Genomic DNA, 20,210 nt, shown 5'->3' on the forward strand with positions numbered 1-20,210 from the left:
TTTTCTGAACTCTGCCCTAAAGTGAAAACCAAAACATCTAGGTAGGGCAGCTAAGAAATAAAACCAACCTTCAGAGGTATCGAGTAAGTGCCACCAAATTACGGTGCATACATTCTACTGTTCTAAATGAACCAAAAACAATCTCCAACTTACCCAGTATCCCTAAGAGGTGGATCCAGCTCCCTGGCTTCCTCAGGCCCCTCCTGCCCAGACTGGCCCAGATGGATGGAAGAGAGGTGGGTGGCCACGTCGGCTACGCCAAGGGGCTGAGGGGGAAAAGGAAGAAGTGGAGCTTTGTCTTCTCCAAGTGGTGAGGGGTCAATTACAGATCCACAGTCAGGGCTGTGGTTGAGCCCATTGGCATGTGAGGCAAGGAGGTGAATGCTGATATGTTTGGTACAGAAGACTGGACTGTCCAACCCCAAGGTGTCTGAGGCACCAGGAAGGATCCTACCGTCTGATCCAGCATCCTCCTGAGGAAACTGCTGGCCTACCCCAGGAGGTTTCCACCGCCTATTCCTGTTGTGGAGGTTCCACTGGAAGCTGGGGTTCACAAAACAAGACTGTTCAAGCTGGCAGCCTTGCCTTGGCATCTTCTCAAAGCCCCTTGCAGTCAACTTCCTCACAGCCTCAGTGAACCGAATCTCTTTAGTTGGAGCCTGGGAATCAGAGCTGTCCTCCAGGCCACAGGGATGTGGCTCTGCCCTTGAAGCTAAGTTTTTCCAGCTGTACCAGGAAGAGGCAACACTGGCGGTGGATGTGTTGAGGGAGCTGGGGGTAGACAGGGTGATATGGGCAGTGGCATCATCTAGGACAGTGCCAATGCTCCTGGGCACCTTATGGTCAACAGGCTGGGGTACACAGTCTCCAGTCCCCCCCGGATGATGCCAGGAGACCCGCTGGATCTTGGGGGAGGATACTGGCTTCAGGCCCTCTGTGGCCTGTGATAAAGGCACTTTAGTGCTAGTGCTGTTTGGCCGCATGAAGGAGTTGTTATTCAGCATGGGCTTGTAGGAGGAGGACAGTGGAGATGAGATCTTCCCTGAGAAGGCAGAGGCCAGGCTCTTCCCTGAAGGGTTTTCCCCAGCCGCTGCCAAGGAGAGGTATGGATCTGTGGATGAGGATGCCATGGGCTGGGCCATGGGGAAGACCATGGAAGAAGAGGCCTTATTGGCAGTGAGACTGATAGGGAGGCTCTTTTGAGGGAGAGAAAAAGGTCTTTTTTCCGACGAACGCAAGCAGAAAGACTCTAGTTGCTGGTATGGCTTGTGTCTATAGTTGGAACGGCGGTACAGCACGGTACTGCTGAACAAGTCTGGAAGAGAGTGCAGGTAACAGGAACTGCTGTGGCCTGCAATGACAGCTGTGGTCCCAGAGCTACATAAAGTGCCAGGGCAAAAGAAATATGCCGGCTTGGGTGGGAAACCCAAGGGGCCTGGGCTCGACCCTGCTGATAGTGTACCCACGTGCTTCTTTTCCAGCTTCCAGATTGGCTTCACCTGCTGATGGGCCTGAGACCAGACTCTGCCCTCAGAGAGTTTTTCAGGCGGTGGGGCAGGCACTGTGCCTGAGGGACCACTCTGCTTGAGGCTGTTTCCCCGGCGGAGGCCAATACTGTAGTGCTCTGTTCCTGCTGAGGCCATGAGGGGCCCACATCATAGCCATGTGGCCTCATGGCCAGGCTCAGGTAAGGTGCCACGCACCTCCAGTAGTAGCAGCTGCATTCTTGAAGTCCGTCAGTCTGAAGGGGAGAGAAATGATTGTGAACATTTAATGCCAGGAGGATGGACATCATGCCACAGTGGTCCTCAAGTAAGCAACAGTCCCACTTCAGCATTTCTTGGGCAACCAGCCTTGGTTATCATTTGGTGCCCTGGGGGAAGAACACTAGATTTCCAGAGAGTTTTCAGTGGTCTTCCCGGTGCCATCACATGATCAAAGCTGGCTTCGTCAAAGACCAAGACTTAAAGGTGCCACTGTCCTGAGGCTGGTCATGTGTCCCCATTCTCTCACTCAGAAAATTTCCTCTCTCCAAAGAAGGGTATATCTTTCTGTCTCATCATCCATGACTTTACATGAGTGACTATCTTCCCTCACCTAAAACCAATGTGGCTAGGAATAAGGCAAGTCTGGAAGGGACAGAGAAACCTGCCAATGGCTTCCTCCTCGCCACCAATTCTGAAACTCCAAAGATTATCTGAGAACACATTTTAAATCTACTGCTCCCTAAACCAACCATCAGATGCCTGTGGTCTGCTTTTCACAATTAAGCATGACAAGTTCAGACAGGAGCAGAGAGTTCCCCTGCTGACCCTGGAGTTTATTCTGGAGCTAACACAGCAATTTCATCTGTTCAAGAATCTTGCTAACTACACAGACTGAAATTCCATCCTGTGTGTTGGTGGGGGAAAAAAAGAAAGAAAACGAACTAAACATCAATATTATTTTTACTTAAAGTGACTTCATTTCCAGCAGCCACGATGGGATAGCAGAGTTCAGGGAGTAGAAGACAGAGGCAAGAAGAAGAGGAAAGACGCTTTCTTTACTCCAAAGCTTCAGTCTGGGCTGATCTCTCCTACGTCTTCTCATTCAATGTTTCCTTTAATGCAAAACTTCGGAACAAGCCTTGTAGTTCTGGGACACAAAAAGCTTGCTCAGCATGGTCGCTTACTTTCTAAATTGAATTCACAAAATATTCTCCAGTTTTCACAACTACAGGGAAGGGTGGGCCTGCTTTCATGGCAGCATCCAGGGGAAAATAACAAAACCTGTGCTTCTGAGAAGTCATCCATCAGGGATAACTCTAAATGGATGCCTGACATCCTTATCAGGTGTTTTCAGAGTAGCCAGGGAGAAGAAATTAGCAGAGTGGTTTTTTTTTCTCAAGTTACATTGAAAACACAAAACTAGGGAGAGGATCTTGTATTTTGATAAGAGAATAATGGCCAAGAAAGATCTAAGATTGCTGCCTACAGCTATAGGAATGGACAACACCAACAGAACAACTGCAGAAGCCTCATGAAATCAACCTCTTTTCCTGCAAAAGCTGACCTACTTTCTCAAGGAGAGTACAAAAAACTCACAATGCATCACTGCCAATATTCAAAATCACAGTGGGCTAAAAACAGCACAATGCTAAAACTAGATTTTGAGGCCAGTAACCTCAAAATGAGGTGACAGAAAATAGACCTCCACATAAGTTCAAACCACAGAAATACCACACAGGGAACAATTAGACTGTGCACTTATGGTAGAGAAGGATCCACAAAGGGAGGAGTCAACTCCTTCCCATGAGTTTACGAGACTATGTGGGTGTGAATGTGTGCGTTATGTGCACTCAAAGATTCACGGTCCTGACTCACTTAGCCCTCTTTCAGGAATCTACATCTTGCCCCATGAATGCAATACAACAGACACACCAAAGTGATGGGAGAAAATGGCTAATGAAATGAAAACTCCAGCTGGTATCCCCTTGAAAAACAACCCCACTAGTGACTCTCCATGTGCATCAAGCCATCTCAGACGTTCATGCCTTTACAAATGCTAGTTCTTGAAGAGCTTTCCTTCTCCTTCACCTGACTTAAAAAAATCAGCTCAAACATCACCTTCTCCAGGTAGCCTTTCCTGAAGCATCAGTTTGAATACGGATTCCTCACTTCTGTGCATGCCACCATCATTGTTCACATCACATTAGCTTTAATAATGAACTAACTCATCTGACTAGGAGCAAAAGAGCACGTTTTCCTCCCGCTAATGTCCCCAGTACAGTGTCTGACCAACAGTAAGTGCTCAATATTCTGATGATTAAATAAACTTAGAAAAGTACGGTAAATGAAAGGGTAACAAACTAACACTTATGAATGCCAGTTTGGGCACCTAATGAATGTCAGGTACCATGCTAAGCATACATTACCTATATCATCTTCATTAAACCCTAAAAAAACCATTACATTCAGTTTATTGATGATGAAGTCAAACTCAGGAAAGTGAGGTAACTTTTCTATAATTAAACAATCAGTAAGTAGTGGTGCCCAGATTAAAACTCAAGTTTACCTGACTTCATACTGCCTCTTAAACAGAATGAAACACATATTTAGACAGTATCCCCTCCATTATCTCTAAACTTTGGGTACAAGACAAAAGCCAGATTAGAAACAGTCTTCCATTGTTTATACTAAGGCCCTTCATGGGCGAAGTGCCTAAGAGCACACCGCTGCCTTCTCATCAACTCTGCAGCCAATTCCACTTTCCCTTGTAGCCACAGGCACCCCCCACACAACACCTGCAGGCTGGGTGAAGGGAACCCCTCCTTCTGCACACACTGCTCAATGTTTGCCTCACCGCATCCCACCATATGAATCCTCAGTGCCAAGAACACTGAACACAAGTGGCCCCACACTCAGTTGGCTTGACTTTTAATCCAGATGAGGAAGAGGGAGACTAAGGATACACTCCTAACCTCCTCTGAAACTGCGGGTGGTCTGCTCCCAGGCCGTGTGAGAAGCAAGCCCCCTGGGCAAGCTCCAGAGTAAATTCTCTTCTGACTAATGGGATTCCAGATCTCATGTCTCTGCAGTAGTCACTGCACGCTTCTTGCCTCTTCTCATAGTCCCCATGATGTATAGGATGGCAACCTGGAGAAGGGCCACCTGTCTTTCTAAAGAAATATGTCTGGACTCAAGGGTCAAGCAGGTGAGAGGATGTTTCTGTAATTTTCTTTCTGGGAAACAGCTCCACAGCTAGTAAGAGACACCCAGGGTTGGCTAAGATGGCTAAGGAACTGCCAAGCAAAGACAAATTTGTCATGTCAGATTACTCTGCAGAGAGTAGCTTCAAGAACACGAAGTAAACAGTATCACTCACAACAGTATCATGTACAAATGTTCCAACCTGATTTCAGTGTTTTCGGTTCAGTAGTAGTATCTAGTTCAGACAAGAAAATGATGGTTGCTAAAAGCAACTTCCTTCTTTTCCTTATAGAGATTCCTGATGAAATCAAAAACCTCATGTGATGGGGAAGTAGAGACCTAGCTAAAACACTGAGGCAGCCCCGGTTCCAGGCTCCCTGACTGCTGCCACAAGTCATCTTTTCCTGTATACTGCCCATTGTCCTACAGGGATACAAGTGACAAACTTAAAAAATCTTTAGAAGGTCCAAAATCTAAGAAGTGGAGGAAATGAGAAATTGTTTCAAAAGCTAACACCCTGAGAATAGTGAGTTCTGCCACAAAGTCAAAGTCTGGAGAGGCAAATGTCTAGCACCAGACCCAATAGACAGCACACTCAGAGGACAATTTTTGGCAAGGACATCAAACCCATCCCCTGTGGTATAATCTGGACTCCTGAGACAATGTCTGGGAGATCTTTCTCTCAGCCTCCCTTAAATTTCTAAGTGTACTGTGATGATACAAACTTTGTGCATATGTGTGCCCTTAGGATCTAAAAGACAGGCTGTCCATCTCCCAGGAAATATTTTAGGGTGAGACATAAAAAAAAAAAACAAAAAAAAAAAAACAGGGAGAAAAGGTATTTATATATGTAGAAGGCCATGCACAGACCACTAATGGAAACCTGCTTCAAAAACACCCAACTTAAACAAATCGAAACTCGTAAGGAGTAATTGCTAATTATGTAAATTATAAAGGATTCATCACAAGTTCCATTATTTTCATTCATTTTACATACCTAGTTTAGCTACATATATACACTACTAAAAGACAGGCAAATGCATTCATACTTACTCTCTGTGACTAAGTCCAAAGGATCCACCATCAGCTGACCCTCCAATCAGCAGCTTGCAAGGAACTTTAGGAGCCAATAAATTGATCTCACCTGAAAAATAATATTTTGAATAATCTAACATTTACAGAGCGAATGGTCCAACATGTTTCTGGTTCCCACATATGACCCTAGGGAACAGGAGGGCTTAAGGGGCAAATGGTACAAACACTAAGCTCTAGCCTGCAGAGTTCAAGTTTAGTAGGAAACAAGTCTGTTTCATAACTAAGTTCCTCAATCTAGGTCCGAACAGGAAAATGCCCAGCTAAAAAGAAAGTAAAGGTTACTTTAGAGCAGAGTAGCTGAGGAAAGAGTTCTTGGGAAGAAAAGTCCCCCTGGATAGCTCCCAGGACATCTGAATGTTTGAGCAAAAACAAAGGTCTAGAAGAATATACTCTCAACTTGTTAATGGTGGTTATCTTGGGGAAAGGGATGGGATGAAGGATTGGGCAGGGGAAGGGAGGGGATATTTTCCAGTTTATTTAAAGGCATCTGTGTTGTTTGATTCTTAAAAAAAAAAAGCACATATTACTTGTGTGTAGTTTCCAAGAGCCTTAGGGAACTACTATTCCTCATAGCCACACTGCATCAGCAGCTACCACCTTATGGTGACTCATGCCAAGCAGAGCACTGATCAGTAGTGAATCACGTTCAATGCTAAAACCACACAGCTGGAATGTTCAAGGAAAGACAGGAGAGAAGTACCATAATCCCCATGAAGCAGTGAGAGATCAAATTAGAAAATTCACATAAAGCACATAAAAGCACAGTGCCTGGCCCAGGGTAAACATTCGCAGCATAGTAGATACCACTCTCATTCTTACTGATCTGATCTCCCCTCAGGTCTTTCACAAGTTGTCATAAAAGGGAAAAAATACAAGGATCAGGCAACAATTATTCCACCACAAAATTTCAACTAGGATAAGCAATGTTCTTTTATAAAAGATATAACTATCTGGCTATTTAGGAGCTTTTGTGAAATCTACTACATAACCAGTAACTAGATTCTTTAGTTGCAGGTGTGACTTGGCACTAAAAAGCAATTGGAAAGTGCTCTGGGACATTCCAGGAGAAGAAGGTATATGGTAACCAAAACCTCTATTCCCTTACTTCTGGATCTTACGGTTTTTATAACTAAATGGTTGGGATTTCTGAGAACACTGGGTGAAGAGAATTAAAAAGTGACTGTTACTCAGCTAGTGCCCAGATCCTGGTTTTTAAATACCATCTGTTAATAAAAGGAGCCAGAGTGTCTTAAAAAATAGCTAACTCCAGGGCTGATGCAGGGAAAGCAGGAGATGGGCCTGGAACACCTTGTGCTGCCAAAAAGTAAAGAAGTGCTCAAAATGTGACCGGGACATGTCAAAAGATCACAGGAACAGCTAACATCACATTTAATAGCAAAATATTAGCTGCTTTTCCTGTAAGACTGGGAACAAGGATGTCTACTCTCCTTTTCTTTCCCTTTCCCTTTCCCTTTCCCTTTCCCTTCCCTCCCTCCCTCCCTCCCTCCTTTCCTTCCTTCCCTTTCTTTTTTCAGACAGTCTTGCTGTCGTATTCTGTCGCCTGTGCAGTGGCATCATCATAGCTCACAGCAACCCCAAACTCATGGGCTTCAAGCAATCCTCCTGCCTCAGTTTCCCAAGTAGCTGGGACTATAGGCCCGTGGCACCAGACCCGGCTAATTTTTTCTATTTTTTTGTAGAGATGGGGTCTTGCTCTTGTTCAGGCTGGTTTCAAACTCCCGGCCTCAAGCAATCCCTTCACCTTGGCCTCCCAGAGTACTAGGACTACAGGTGTGAGCCACCATGCCCAGCTGCTCTCCCCATTTCTCTTAGATCCTATACTAGAAATACTAACCAGAGCAACAAGACAAGAAAAAGAAATAAAAGATCAAAAAAGAAGAAGAAAAACTGTAATTATTTGCAGGACACATGATCTTATACACAGAAAATCTCAAGAAATCTACCAAAAACTCCTACTAGAACTAATAAGCAAGTTTAGTAAGGTCGTAGGATACAGTATCAATACACAAAAATCAATTTAATTTCTGTGTACTGGCAAGAAACAAGCAAAAATGAAATAAAATAATTCCATTCACAATAGCATCAAAAAGAATAAAATACCTAGGAATGGGGACTTACAGTTCCAAAATGGTGGCATAGAAGCAAGCTGGCTTCACTCTCCCCCAACAGAAAACCAAAAAGACATATACAGAACCAAGATTATCACTAGCACTATCCCAGAACTCAATTACGAGAAGATAGTTCCTAGGGCCACAGAGAAGTAAAAAAGCTCCAGCCAGATGGTAAGAGAATCAAACTTCCATATCCATGACACCCTCCCTCCAATCTCTCCAGGACCAAGCATATAGAAAATTTTCTCCCGACTCACGATTTCTGCACTGGAAAAAGTGAGATTGAGGTAGACAACCAGCTCTTCCATCACCTTGGGTTCCCTGGCAGGAGATCTGTCCCTCCCTCAATCCATGGGAAGTACTGAGAGTACATGAAGGGAGAAATTTCCCTGAGGATAGCCAGAAACAAAGGGAGGAGGAAGGACTACCATCCCCAGACCTGGAAACTCTGCTCTCTAACTCAACCAAAGGACACACAGAATCAGAGTAACTGATCAGCAGCACCATGCTGTAGGTGGTTCATTCCACAGATCCCCTGGGCACAAACCCCTAGCCAGCCTTCCCATACTGCCAGCATAACCCCTTTGGGACCTCTCCCAATTGGGAAGGACAGTGCCCTGACTGTTTACTAAAGCCAGGGCAAACCTGGTCTTAAGGTACCATCTAGTACCAAAAAGATGGCAATGATCTAACAGGGGGAGAAAAAAAGATATTCAACTGGTAAATTACAGAGAATCTCTAAGCAAATATATCTAATAATAATGAAAACAAATCAGACAGAGAAGGAATAAATAATCCTTCAATGCAAAGACATAGACGTATATCCCAAGAAACAACAGCAAACAGGGAACAATGACCTCCTCAAATGGACAGAGCAAAGAATCAATGACTGACCCTAATGCGACAGTGATACAAGAGATCTCTGAACAGATATTCAAAAACAGCATTTTTAGAAAACTCAGTGATCTCCAAGATAATACAGAAAAGCAATTCAGAAATTGATCAGAGAAATTGAAATAACAATAAAAAAAATCAAACAGAAATCCTGGAACTGAAAAATACATTTCTTGAACTGAAAAATTCACTAGAATCTCTCAAAGCACAGTAGATTAAGCAGAGCTTAATCTTCAATGAGCTTGAAGACAGGCTATTTGAAAAGCAATGAAGATTACCTACAAGATGCAGAAAATTACCTCAAAAGACTAAATCTAAAACTTACTGGTGTTCAAGAGGAACTGAACAAAAGCAAGGGGTAGAAAGACAACATTTTCAAAGTGCTGAAAGACAGAAACTGTCATCCAAGAATACTGTATCCAGAAAAACTATCCTTCAAATATGAAGAAGAGATAAAGTCTTTCCTGAACAAACAAAAGCTGAAAGAATTCACCACCATCAGACCCATCCTATAAGTAATGCTAAAGGGAGTTCTTCAATCTGAACAGGGAAAAAACCATTAACTTGCAAAAAGAAAACATTTGAAGGTATAAAACCCACTGGACAATCCCAGATACTCTAATACTTAACTGTGGTATGCAATCCATTCATAACTCTAGTATGAAGCCTAAAAGACAAATCTATCAAAAACAATAATATTTATAGAAACCTGTTAAGAGATAGGCAATATAAAAATATGTAAATTGAGACAACAAAAAGTCAAAATATGGGATGATAGGGTTAAAGTGTAGAGTTTAATTTTCATTTTTTCCTATTCTTTTCTTTATGATCTAAGATAAGTTGTCATGTCTTCAAAATAACTCGTTATATTTATATGATGTTCTTTGTAAGTCTCCTGGTAATTATAATGTAAAAACCTGTAACAGACCCACTAAAAATAAGAAACGACGAATTAAAGCATACTACCAGAGAAAATCACTTAACCACAAAGGAAGACAGTAAGAAAGGAATAGAGGAGTTACAAAACAATCAGAAAACAAACAACAAAATGGCAGTATCATTTACTTATCAATTATAACACTGAGGCCAGGCGTGGTGGCTCACCCCTGTAATCCTAGCACTCTGGGGGCCAAGGCGGGAGGATCGCTTTAGTTCAGGAGTTCGAGACCAGCCTGAGCAAGAGCAAGACCCTGCCTCTATTAAAAATAGAAAGAAATTAGCCAAACAACTAAAAATATATAGAAAAAATTAGCTGAGCATTGTGGCGCATGCCCGAAGTCCCAGCTACTCAGGAGGCTGAGGCAGAAGGACTGCTCGAGCCAGGAGTTTGAGGTTGCTGTGAGCTAGGCTGATGCCATGGCACTCGAGCCTGGGCACGGAGCGAGACTCTGTCTCAAAAAAAAAAAATAATAATAATAACACTGAATATAAATGGACTATGAATGGATAAAGAAAATGTATATATGCAAAAGAGAATATTATTCATCCATAAAATAAAATAACCTGTCGTTTGTAGCAACATGGATGGAACTGGAGGTGATTATGTTAAGTGAAATAAGCCAAGCACAGAAAGACAAATACTATATGTTCTCACTCATATGTGGGAGCTAAAAAAGTAGATCGCGTGAATATACAGTAGATTGGTGGTTACTAGAAGCCAGGAAGGGATGGAGGGGGGGGGATGAAGAGAAGTTGATTAATAGATACATATATACAGTTAGATGGAAGAAATAAGACCTAGTATTCGATAGATCAGTAGGGTGCCTATAGTTTACAATAATCTATTATAGAAGCCTGGTGTGATGGTACATACCTGTAATCCCAGCTCAGGAGACTGAGGTGAGAGGATCACTTAAACCCAGGAGTTCAAGGCCATCCTGGGCAACATAGCAAGTCCCTATCTCTAAAAACAATAATAATAACCTATAATTCAAATGTTTCTAGCATACAGAAAAGACAATATTTAAGGTGACAGATACCCCAATTACCCGGATTTGATCTTTATACATTTTATGAATGTATTAAATTATCACATGTCCCCTGAAAATATGTGTACCAATTATGTATCAATAAAAAACAACCTAGAAATAAATTTAACAAAAGGAGCATAAGACATGTACATCAAAAACTACAAAACACTGTTGAGAGAAATTAAAGAAAATCTAAACAAATGAAGAGATATAACATGTTCAGAAATTAGAGGACTCAATATTGTTAAGATGGCAATTCTTCCCAAATTGATTTATAGAGCAAAAGCAATGGCTATCAAAATCCTAGCAGGCTTTTCTGAAGAAATTGACAAGCAGATCCTAAAATCTGCATGGAAATGGAAAGGACCTAGAATGGACAAAACCATTATGAAAACAAACAACAAAAAAGTTGGGGGTCTTCTACTACCTGATTTCATAACTTAGTATAAAGCTATGGTAATTAAGGTAATATGGCACTGGCCTGGGCACAGTGGCTCACACCTGTAATCCCAGCACTTTGGGAGCCTAAGGCAGGCAGATTACTTGAGGCCAGGAGTGAGACCAGCCTGGGCAACACAGCAGGACTCCATCTCTACAAAAAAAAAATTTTTTTTTAATTAGACAGGTACGGTGAGATATGCCTGTAATCCCAGCTACTCAGGAGACTGAGGTGGGATGATCGCTTGAGCTCAGGTATTCGAGGCTACAGTGAGCTATGAACATATCACTGTACTCCAGCCTGAATGACAGAACGAGACCTTCTCTCACCAAAAACACAAAAAAAATCCAAAAAAGATAATATGGCACTGGCATAAGAACAGACATATAGATCAACACACAGTATTACATTTTTAGGAAGTATTCAGATGTACAGAGGCATCATGTCTGTAACTTACTCTCAAACATTTCAAAAAACAGATATATAAGAGATAGAATATGAATGAATATTAAAACAAGTATGGTAAAATATTAACATTTGCTGAATCTGGGTAAAGGGTAAATAGGAAATCTTTGTACTATTTTTGTAAGCCTGAAATCATTTCAATATTAGAAAAAAAATTTTTTTAAAGTCATTACTACTTAAAGGGAAGTTTGATTTTCCTCAGACCAGAAGGCAGGTAGCACACAATCAATTTAAACTTTTCTTTGAAATTATATGTCAGAAATGGATTTTACCAGGAAAAACTCAAGCCAATAAAGTTACTCCCTGCTCCATTACCTGACACTGGCTTGCCTGGGGGATCCACCTGTCATCCATAAGGTGCAAGAACCAAGGTCACAGGCCTTATAAAGGGCTTCACCTAAATAAGTCTTTTAAAAAAATGTGGCCACCTTAATATGAACTAGTCATCCAGCACACACTACTCCACCTGCCAGTGAATCTGCAAACTATATGGTTCAGGGCAAGTTCAAGGGAGAAACCAAACACTAAGCCTGGCAGATAAAGTTTAAGGGAAGCATTTTCTCTGGCATCCATCAACACACAATGTGTGTGTGTGTGTGTGTGTGTGTGTGTGTTATGGAGGGAGGGTGTCTCTAATACCTAGGGGGTAAACGCTGCTTAAACCTGATTCTACATAAAACCTCAAAACACAAAGTCTTTGCTGTGCCCTCAACTCAGAAAGCAGTTGCTGTCAGCACCTAGCAGAGAAACAGGAACAAATCTAGAGGCTGAGATAAGGACTATAGAGCTAGAGACAAGGAAACAAGGGGACACTGTGGGAAGCTCAAGGGTTTCTATAATCACCCTTGTTCAAGGAAGGAACACTTTATCTTTTAATCTCCTTAAAATTAGGCGGGAATGTGAGATTTTAGTAAAGTCATGCTAGGGAAGTGGGAGGAAGACTAATGAGACCTGGAAAGATCAGTCACATTCCTCCCTTGCCCAATTACTCTTTTAGAGTCCCAGCAAGAAAAAAGCAATTGCACAAAGAAGACTTCAATAAAAAATATCCAGGCAGAAGGGGCTCCGTCCCTGGGACAGGTGTCCATGCAACACAGAAACTACTGACATGCTTGTGATGATTTCAACCCACCCTCTGCTGATCTTTGCTTCTACTCAATCCATCAACAAGTTTTCCAGCTTCAAATATATGTCCTTGAATCTGTCTATGTTTCCCCATTTCCATTGTCATTATCTTAGTCAAGCCACCATCATCTCTCACCTGTTGATTTCCTTACTTTTACTTTTACCCCTTCTTATAAACCTATTTTCCAGACAGTGGCCATGGTGCTCTTTTTAAAATATAGCTCCAAGGCCCATGTGATCTGACCCTTAGCTCTCTGACCTTATCCAGAACCACTCTCCTCCCACCCCCATCAAGAGTGTTTCCTCTTGTGGGTCTTTGTGGTTCCCTCTGAAACACAGATCTCTGAATGGCTGGCGTAGTCTTTCACTCAGTACTCAGCTAAAAAGGCCCTCCCTGTCAACTCTGTCTAATGTTATCCCACCCCAATCATTCTCTATTACCTTGTTTTATTCCTTCTGTTTCAATCCTCTACTACCTAAAATTATTAAATATTAATATTTCCTTATATTTGCCTAAAGAAACAATAGAAGGATAAACAAAGAACTGATTTTTTTTAAAAATTACCAATGAGGTTGGTAACAAACACAGATAAGATACATCTGTGTATACCTTTCTCTATAATTTTAATTTCTAAACTATATAAATCACCCAGACAAAACATAAATTTAGGCTGGATGCAGTGGCTCATGCCTGTAGTTCCAACACTTTGGGGGGCTGCAGCAGGAAGGCTGCTTGAGGACAGGAGTTCGAGACCCTGTCTCTACCTAAAATAAAATAAAAATATTAGCCAGGCGTGGTGGTGTGCACCTGTAGTCCCAGCTACTTGGGAGGCTGAGGAAGGAGGATCACTTGAGCACAGGAGTTTGAGGTTGCTGTGAGCTATGATGACATCACTGCACTCCAGCCCTGGCAACAGTCCCTGTCTTAAAAATACGTATATTTTAAAACAAAAACTTGAATTATTTATGCATTTCTTTGCTATTTGTCTATCTTCTCTTCCAGAATGAAAGCTCTCTGAGAATAGTGACCTTTTTCACACAGTTTATACCCAGCCCAAGAATTGTAATCAGGCTCACTGCATATATGCTGAATAAATAAATGCATCTACAACAGCAATGATCAGCTAAAGAAAAAGCAAGCTGTTTTTCTACTCCAATACATTCACTCACAACACAGCACAGACTACTTCACCACGCACGCACGCACGCACGCACGCACGCACGCGAAGGAATTCTCCAGAGACCACCAGCTGGGCATCCTATAATTCAATCAATTCTGACATAGTGTCAGATCCCTCAGGTAAGACTGCTCCCACTTCAGATAGCAACTGCAAGCCCCAGGTTGTGACCTGTGCTTCTGACTGATCTGCTATAAATCGGGGTTCCCACAACCCCCTCATCTGGTTCAAGTAATCCACTAGAGCGGCCCACAGAACTCAGGGAAACATTTTACTTACATATATCCATCTATTATAAAGGATATTACAAAGGATACAGATGACAGCCAGATGGAAGAGACAGGACAAGGTATGTGGGAAGGGGCTAGAAGCTTTTATGCCCTCCGCAGGAGTGCCACCCTCCACATACATCTACGTGTTCAGCAATCCAAATTTCTAAACCCTGTCCTTCTGGTTTTTTGTGGAGGTTTCATTACATAGGCATGACTGATTAAAACACTGGCCGCTGGTGATAATTCAACCTTTGGCCCCAATCCCCTTCCCAGAGGTTGGGGGCTGGGACTGAAAGTTCCAACCCACTAATCACAAGGTTCCTTCCCCTGGCAACCAGCTCCCCATCCTGGGGCTATCCAGGAGCCCCCAGACGGCAGTCACCTCATTAGCACACCAAAAGACACTTACCGCTTAGGAGTTCCCAAGAGTTTTAGAAGCCACATACCAGGAACCAGGAGCAGAGACCAAATATATATGCATTATATCACAATATTACAATGGCAAAGCCACAAGCTGGACCTCTGTATATTAAATAGGTGCTCCCCTCACACCACCACCTCCTTGTTGCTACTTCTTTACTCAGTGCATGAACTCTGCCACAGCTATACCAACTCCTTCAACAGTGCCTATTCCTTTTCCTGAGGCCAACTCCAAAATTCTCCACAGTCCCTCTTTTATCTTCCCCTACATCAAACCAATCTGCTCTCACAATTTGAACTATTAACTGCAGAATGGTCATTGTGCAGACTTGACCTCTCATGCTTCATCTCTGCATCACCAACTGTCTGTTCCACCTTTTCCAAATGCATGTCCAACCACTTCAATTCAGATTGTCCAACTAGCTCTCCATTCCCGACCTTCCAATTTCCTTCAGTGGAACCTTCTTTCTCCAAATCACCTAAAAGGAAAACGTAAGTTACTTCTGACTTCTTCCTTTATTTCCCCAAAGCCATACCAGTCTTAAAACTTAAGAGAGTCTGTCTTCTTAGCGTTCTTCCTCCTTTCATTATTTGTACCACCATCCCAGATCTGGACTTACTGCAATAGCATACAGACTGAAGCTTTTGTTTCCAGGGTTTGCCCCTCCTAATTCCATCCTGCAGGCAACCTCCAGATTAACTTTGCTCAAATATTGCTTGATCAGGTCAATCTCTTTTCAAAAACTGTCCATGAGTGAAAGGAGTGAATTAACAGCATCACTATTTTTTTTCTTCTCTTCATCCCCCTTAAAATCAGAGAGCCACTTGGCCTCGCTGCTGGCATTTCCTTTCTCTTTCTTTGGGATGCCATGCTGTCTCTCTGTTCTCTTCCCCCACCCCTTCCCCTCTGTCTTTCTTTTTCTCTCTCTCTCATTCTCTCTGTCCTTCTAAAAGATAAAATAAGTTTTACTTTTATATCTTAATCTCTGAGTGAGGAATCTTTCTCTGCCCTGCTAAGCGTTCCACCCTTACAATGAGCACTCACTAAACATCCCAGTGGCCCACCAACCACCTGCATCAGAATAGCCTGGGGAGTAGATTCCTAAACCTCACCTTCAGAGAAGATTCAGTCTGTGTGGAGTGGGGCTAGGAATCTGCATTTTTAACAAACATTACAGATGACTGTTATATGAATCATTACATAGAATCCAGATTTCTTAGCTGGCGTCCAAAGACCCCCACAGTCTGCTCTCAATATTTCTCCTTTTTTTTTTCTTAAGGCTATTTCCACTTTCAATCTGCCATATGAACTGTGTTGGTCTTACATTAAACTTCTGGAGGAAACTTTTCAAATGCCTGTCTGCAGGCCTCTTCCTTCTGAATCCTTACCATATTTTATTTACCTTTTTCAGACTCACTTCAAGCCCCACCCTCTTCATGAGCACCTATTGTATAGCCCTCCCATTTGATACTTTGCCAAGGGTATCTTATACCCCTGGTTCACTCTCCACATGGATATCCCCCAAAGGCTCTATGATGGTTTTTATAGGAAATCCCTGTGTATCTATAACAGACAAATGTAGAGCCATTCTGGTAGAAGAGGGGTGGGAAAAGCCCTACCCCAGTTTGCCCTCTTCTTTGGCAATACTGCCCAAGTTTTCTCTCCCAACTTCATGAGGCACTAAGGCTTCCTAGAAACAAATTTTTTTAGAACAATTGACGTGAGCATGAAGGATATGTTCAATGTCAATTGTACTTCCACAGGATTGTTCAAAATAAAACAAAAAGTTGAATAAAGGGCTAAGAGTGAATGCTAAACAACTGCAATTATATAGATAAACAAAATATCCTCAAACGTCCCTTTCTTTCTATTTGCATGGCTAGCTCAGCCCAGTCTCTAATGCCCCCATCACTGAGTGTCAGATGTCCCTGGCTCCAGATTCTCCCCTTCTAAAGCACCAGTCTCAGGAATCTGAACATCTTACTTTGTCATCTTTTGCAGCTTTCCAAAACTGCCTATCCAGTTCTGTTCTCCAATCTTTATGGGGTAATTGTGCCTCAAGTTTCCTCCTTAAGTGAGCATGAATGATTAGTAGCCTATGTTAGAAAATCTACTGCAGTTGTCTCAACCACCAAGTCTCCAGGGGCCAGGCCCAGACCAACTTGGACAAGGCACCTATTTCTACAGAAAGCAATTATTCATTGCCACTAATTAAATCAGTCTCCTGTATTACAACAGGACAGTGTAGCTCTTGGGATCTGTAGTTTCCTTTTCCTCCTCCATCTAGCTGTTTCCCTTGGTCACCAGGGGAACTCAGGACATCAGAAATGGTTCAGTCTACAATCCACAAGATCTCTGATGAGATTACTTCAATTGCTCAATGGCTCTGTTAGAAAATACTGACTTACCTGGAACCAAAGAGAAAGGGAGGAGTGCAGGAATCAGACTCATTCTCTCTTGTGAGATAAATGCCAAGGTATGTCTCCTTTAAAGAAAGCTGGAGAAGCAATCAACTTCTTAAAGGCCTACTGAGAGAGGAAGGTCAATACCCCAGCCCTAGTAAGAGGGGTCAGTACACAAGTTGAGGTCAGTGAAATCATAGGCAGTTCTTGTAGAACACACCAAAACAAGTGAGCAAACTTGAGGAAAAGATATAGAGTATAGAAGCTAGAGCTGAGGAAGGTAAATCTACAAATTACTGCAAAGTGAAACCAGTTGAAGGCTTTGTATAATTGGGTGACTCCTTCTCCCACAGCCTTGACTTTATCAGCTTCAGAAAGAAACCTCTTTCCTCTTCCTCAGGTGATTTCTCAACCAGCAGCCTTCAAAGCATGGTACACAGACCCTGAAGGGACCCTGAGACCCTTTCAGGGGTTCTGCTAGGTCCAAACTATTTTCATGGGCAGGGTGCAGTAACTCACGCCTGTAATCCTAGCACTTTGGGAGGCCAAGGCAGGAGGATTGCTTCAGGCCAGGAGTTCAAGACGCCATCTCTACAAAAAATAGAAAAATTAGCTGGGCATGGTGGCATGTGCCTATAGTCCCAGCTACTTGAGAGGCTGAGGCAGAAAGATTGCTTGAGCCCACGAGTTTGAGGTTGCAGTGAGTTACGATCATGCCACTACACTCCAGTCTGGGTGACAGAATGAGACCCTGTCTCAAAAAACAAAACAAAATAAAACAAACTATTTTCACAACAAAACTACAAAGTTATGCCTTTTTTACTGTGCTGAACTTTCTACTGATGGTGCAAAGGCAATGGTGAGTAAAAGTGCTGGCACTCTGGCATGAATCAAGACAGTGGCACCAAGTTAGACTCTTCACCACTACACACTTTTTCACCACACAGTGAAAGAATCAATGCCAGGTTTACTTGGTGGCACAGGAAAAGTTATATTAAATCTCAACCCTTGAGTATGCATCTTTTTCATATCCTGTGTGATAAAATGACAAATACATATATAAGACACTTATACTGCATACAGAAGATGATGGTTGTCTCTAAGTAAAGCGCTTATGTGATTGTTTGAATTGCAGGATTTTTTTGTGGAACACCGTGTTTACTTGAAAGAACAGGCCAGGCGCGGTGGCTCACGCCTGTAATCCTAGCACTCTGGGAGGCTGAGGCGGGTGGATCGCTTGAGGTCAGGAGTTCGAGACCAGCCTGAGCAAGAGTGAGACCCTGTCTCTACTAAAAATAGAAAGAAATTATCTGGCCAACTAAAATATATATATATACAAAAAATTAGCCAGGCATGGTGGCGCATGCCTGTAGTCCCAGCTACTCGGGAGGCTGAGGCAGTAGGATCGCTTAAGTCCAGGAGTTTGAGGTTGCTGTGAGCTAGGCTGTCGTCATGGCACTCACTCTAGCCCAGGCAACAAAGCGAGACTCTGTCTCAAAAAAAAAAAAAAGAATGAATGACACATATGTGATAGTTATTCAGGCTTTGGTATTTGGCAAAGTTTCCAGAAAATGAAACAAAGTAACACTGTCACTTCAAGGAAAACAATAACAGTATTTGTTGCCAGTGATAAAATTTGAGCTTCCAAGAGAAAATTAGAATTTTGGCAGAACTGTACCTACCACCACAAGCTTGACAGCTTCCCAACACTTAACTGTTTTTCTGCAGAGATTGTGATAATATAAAGATGATTTTTTTATATTATATAATAAACTGTGGCAACATGTGGGAGACTGGCATAACTCAATGAAACAGATTTTCCAAATACGGTCATGCGCTGCATAACAGTGTTTCAGTCCATGACAGATAGACCACATATATACAGTGATCCTGTAAGATTGTAAGATTATGTTTACTGTATCTTTTCTATGTTTAAATATGTTTAGATACACAATACCATTGTGTTACAATTGCCTATAGTATTTAATTCAGTATAGCCTAGGAGCAGTAGGCTAGACTATATAGTCTCGGTGTGTAGTAGGCTACACCATCCAGGTTTGTATAAGTACACTCTATGATGTTCACACAATGATAAAATCACCCAACCCATTTCTCAGAACGTATCCCTATCATTAAGCGACTACACGACTGTATCACATGATATTACAGAAATCATGCAAAGTGAGAGAGACCAATGGATTTTAATGTAACTAAGTATGAAAAATTCGTTGATATCATTTCAGATGCCACACTGCAACTAACCTTTACAAAATCACTACTTGTTTTGTGGAGTACCAAAGAATACCCACAATTATATGAGAAGACTATTGAAATACTCTTCCCTTTTCCAGCTAACTGTGTGAGGCTGGATTTTCTTCATTATTCAACCAAAGCAACATATCACAATAGACTGAATGCAGAAACAGATATGAAACCCAGCTTTCTTCTATTAAACCAGACACTAAAAACATCTGCAAAAACAATGCCACTCTTCTCACTAATCTTTTTAAAACAATAGCATTTTTCATTTAAAAATGCTACTTATGTGAACTTATGATAACCATAACTTAGGTTAAAAATGTTACATTAGTAATGGGCTTATTATTTCTAAGTGAATTAATATTTTAGTTTCTAACATGATAAACATTGAGATATATGTCCCACAGAGCTTTCTGAAGTGCATAAAGGAGTCCTGAGTCCAAAAAGTCTGAGCACTGCTGGTCTAGAGAAGCAGTACCTGTCCAGGATATCCACAAGGGCCCCGAAGGGCAAGGTCCTTTGTATTTCACGGCCTGAGAGAAATCAGCACTCCCAGTATTTGTTCCCAGTTCTACCAGAAGAGAGGGTGAGAAGTTCAGGGTATTAAAGAAAAACCTTTTCTCTGCAATTCACTGACAGCCCAAAGCACCTGATCACAGGCTAAAATCCAGGCAGACTGTGATCAGACAATTTCTAGGTCATAGAAAGAACGTAGTGGGAAAGCTAAATCTAACTCCAGATTATGAGTATCAGATAGATCCTGAAGTTAAAGCTTCATCTAGATACAGTTTTTCAGCAAGTAACAACTTTCTATTCACATAATCATTTTTGTATTTGGTTATGTATTCTTTGTCCCCTTCTTCCTTTCCT

At 42.0% G+C, this 20,210-nt stretch overlaps 1 protein-coding gene across 1 annotated transcript in view; it reads right to left on the bottom strand.

The window, feature by feature from the left end:
- The window catches only part of TTLL4 (tubulin tyrosine ligase like 4), a 36,763-nt gene that overhangs the window by 13,773 nt on the left and 2,780 nt on the right, over positions 1–20,210 (bottom strand). Inside the window, exons 2-3 of the mRNA XM_069478610.1 lie at positions 5,742–5,832; positions 154–1,741 (exon numbers count right to left, since the gene is read on the bottom strand). Coding sequence (XP_069334711.1) covers positions 154–1,643 — 1,490 coding nt within the window. The 5' untranslated portion in view covers positions 1,644–1,741; positions 5,742–5,832. The remainder of the gene's footprint in view (positions 1–153; positions 1,742–5,741; positions 5,833–20,210) is intronic.

This window comes from Eulemur rufifrons, chromosome 1, assembly GCF_041146395.1.
Source record: "Eulemur rufifrons isolate Redbay chromosome 1, OSU_ERuf_1, whole genome shotgun sequence".
Classification (NCBI taxonomy): domain Eukaryota; kingdom Metazoa; phylum Chordata; class Mammalia; order Primates; family Lemuridae; genus Eulemur; species Eulemur rufifrons.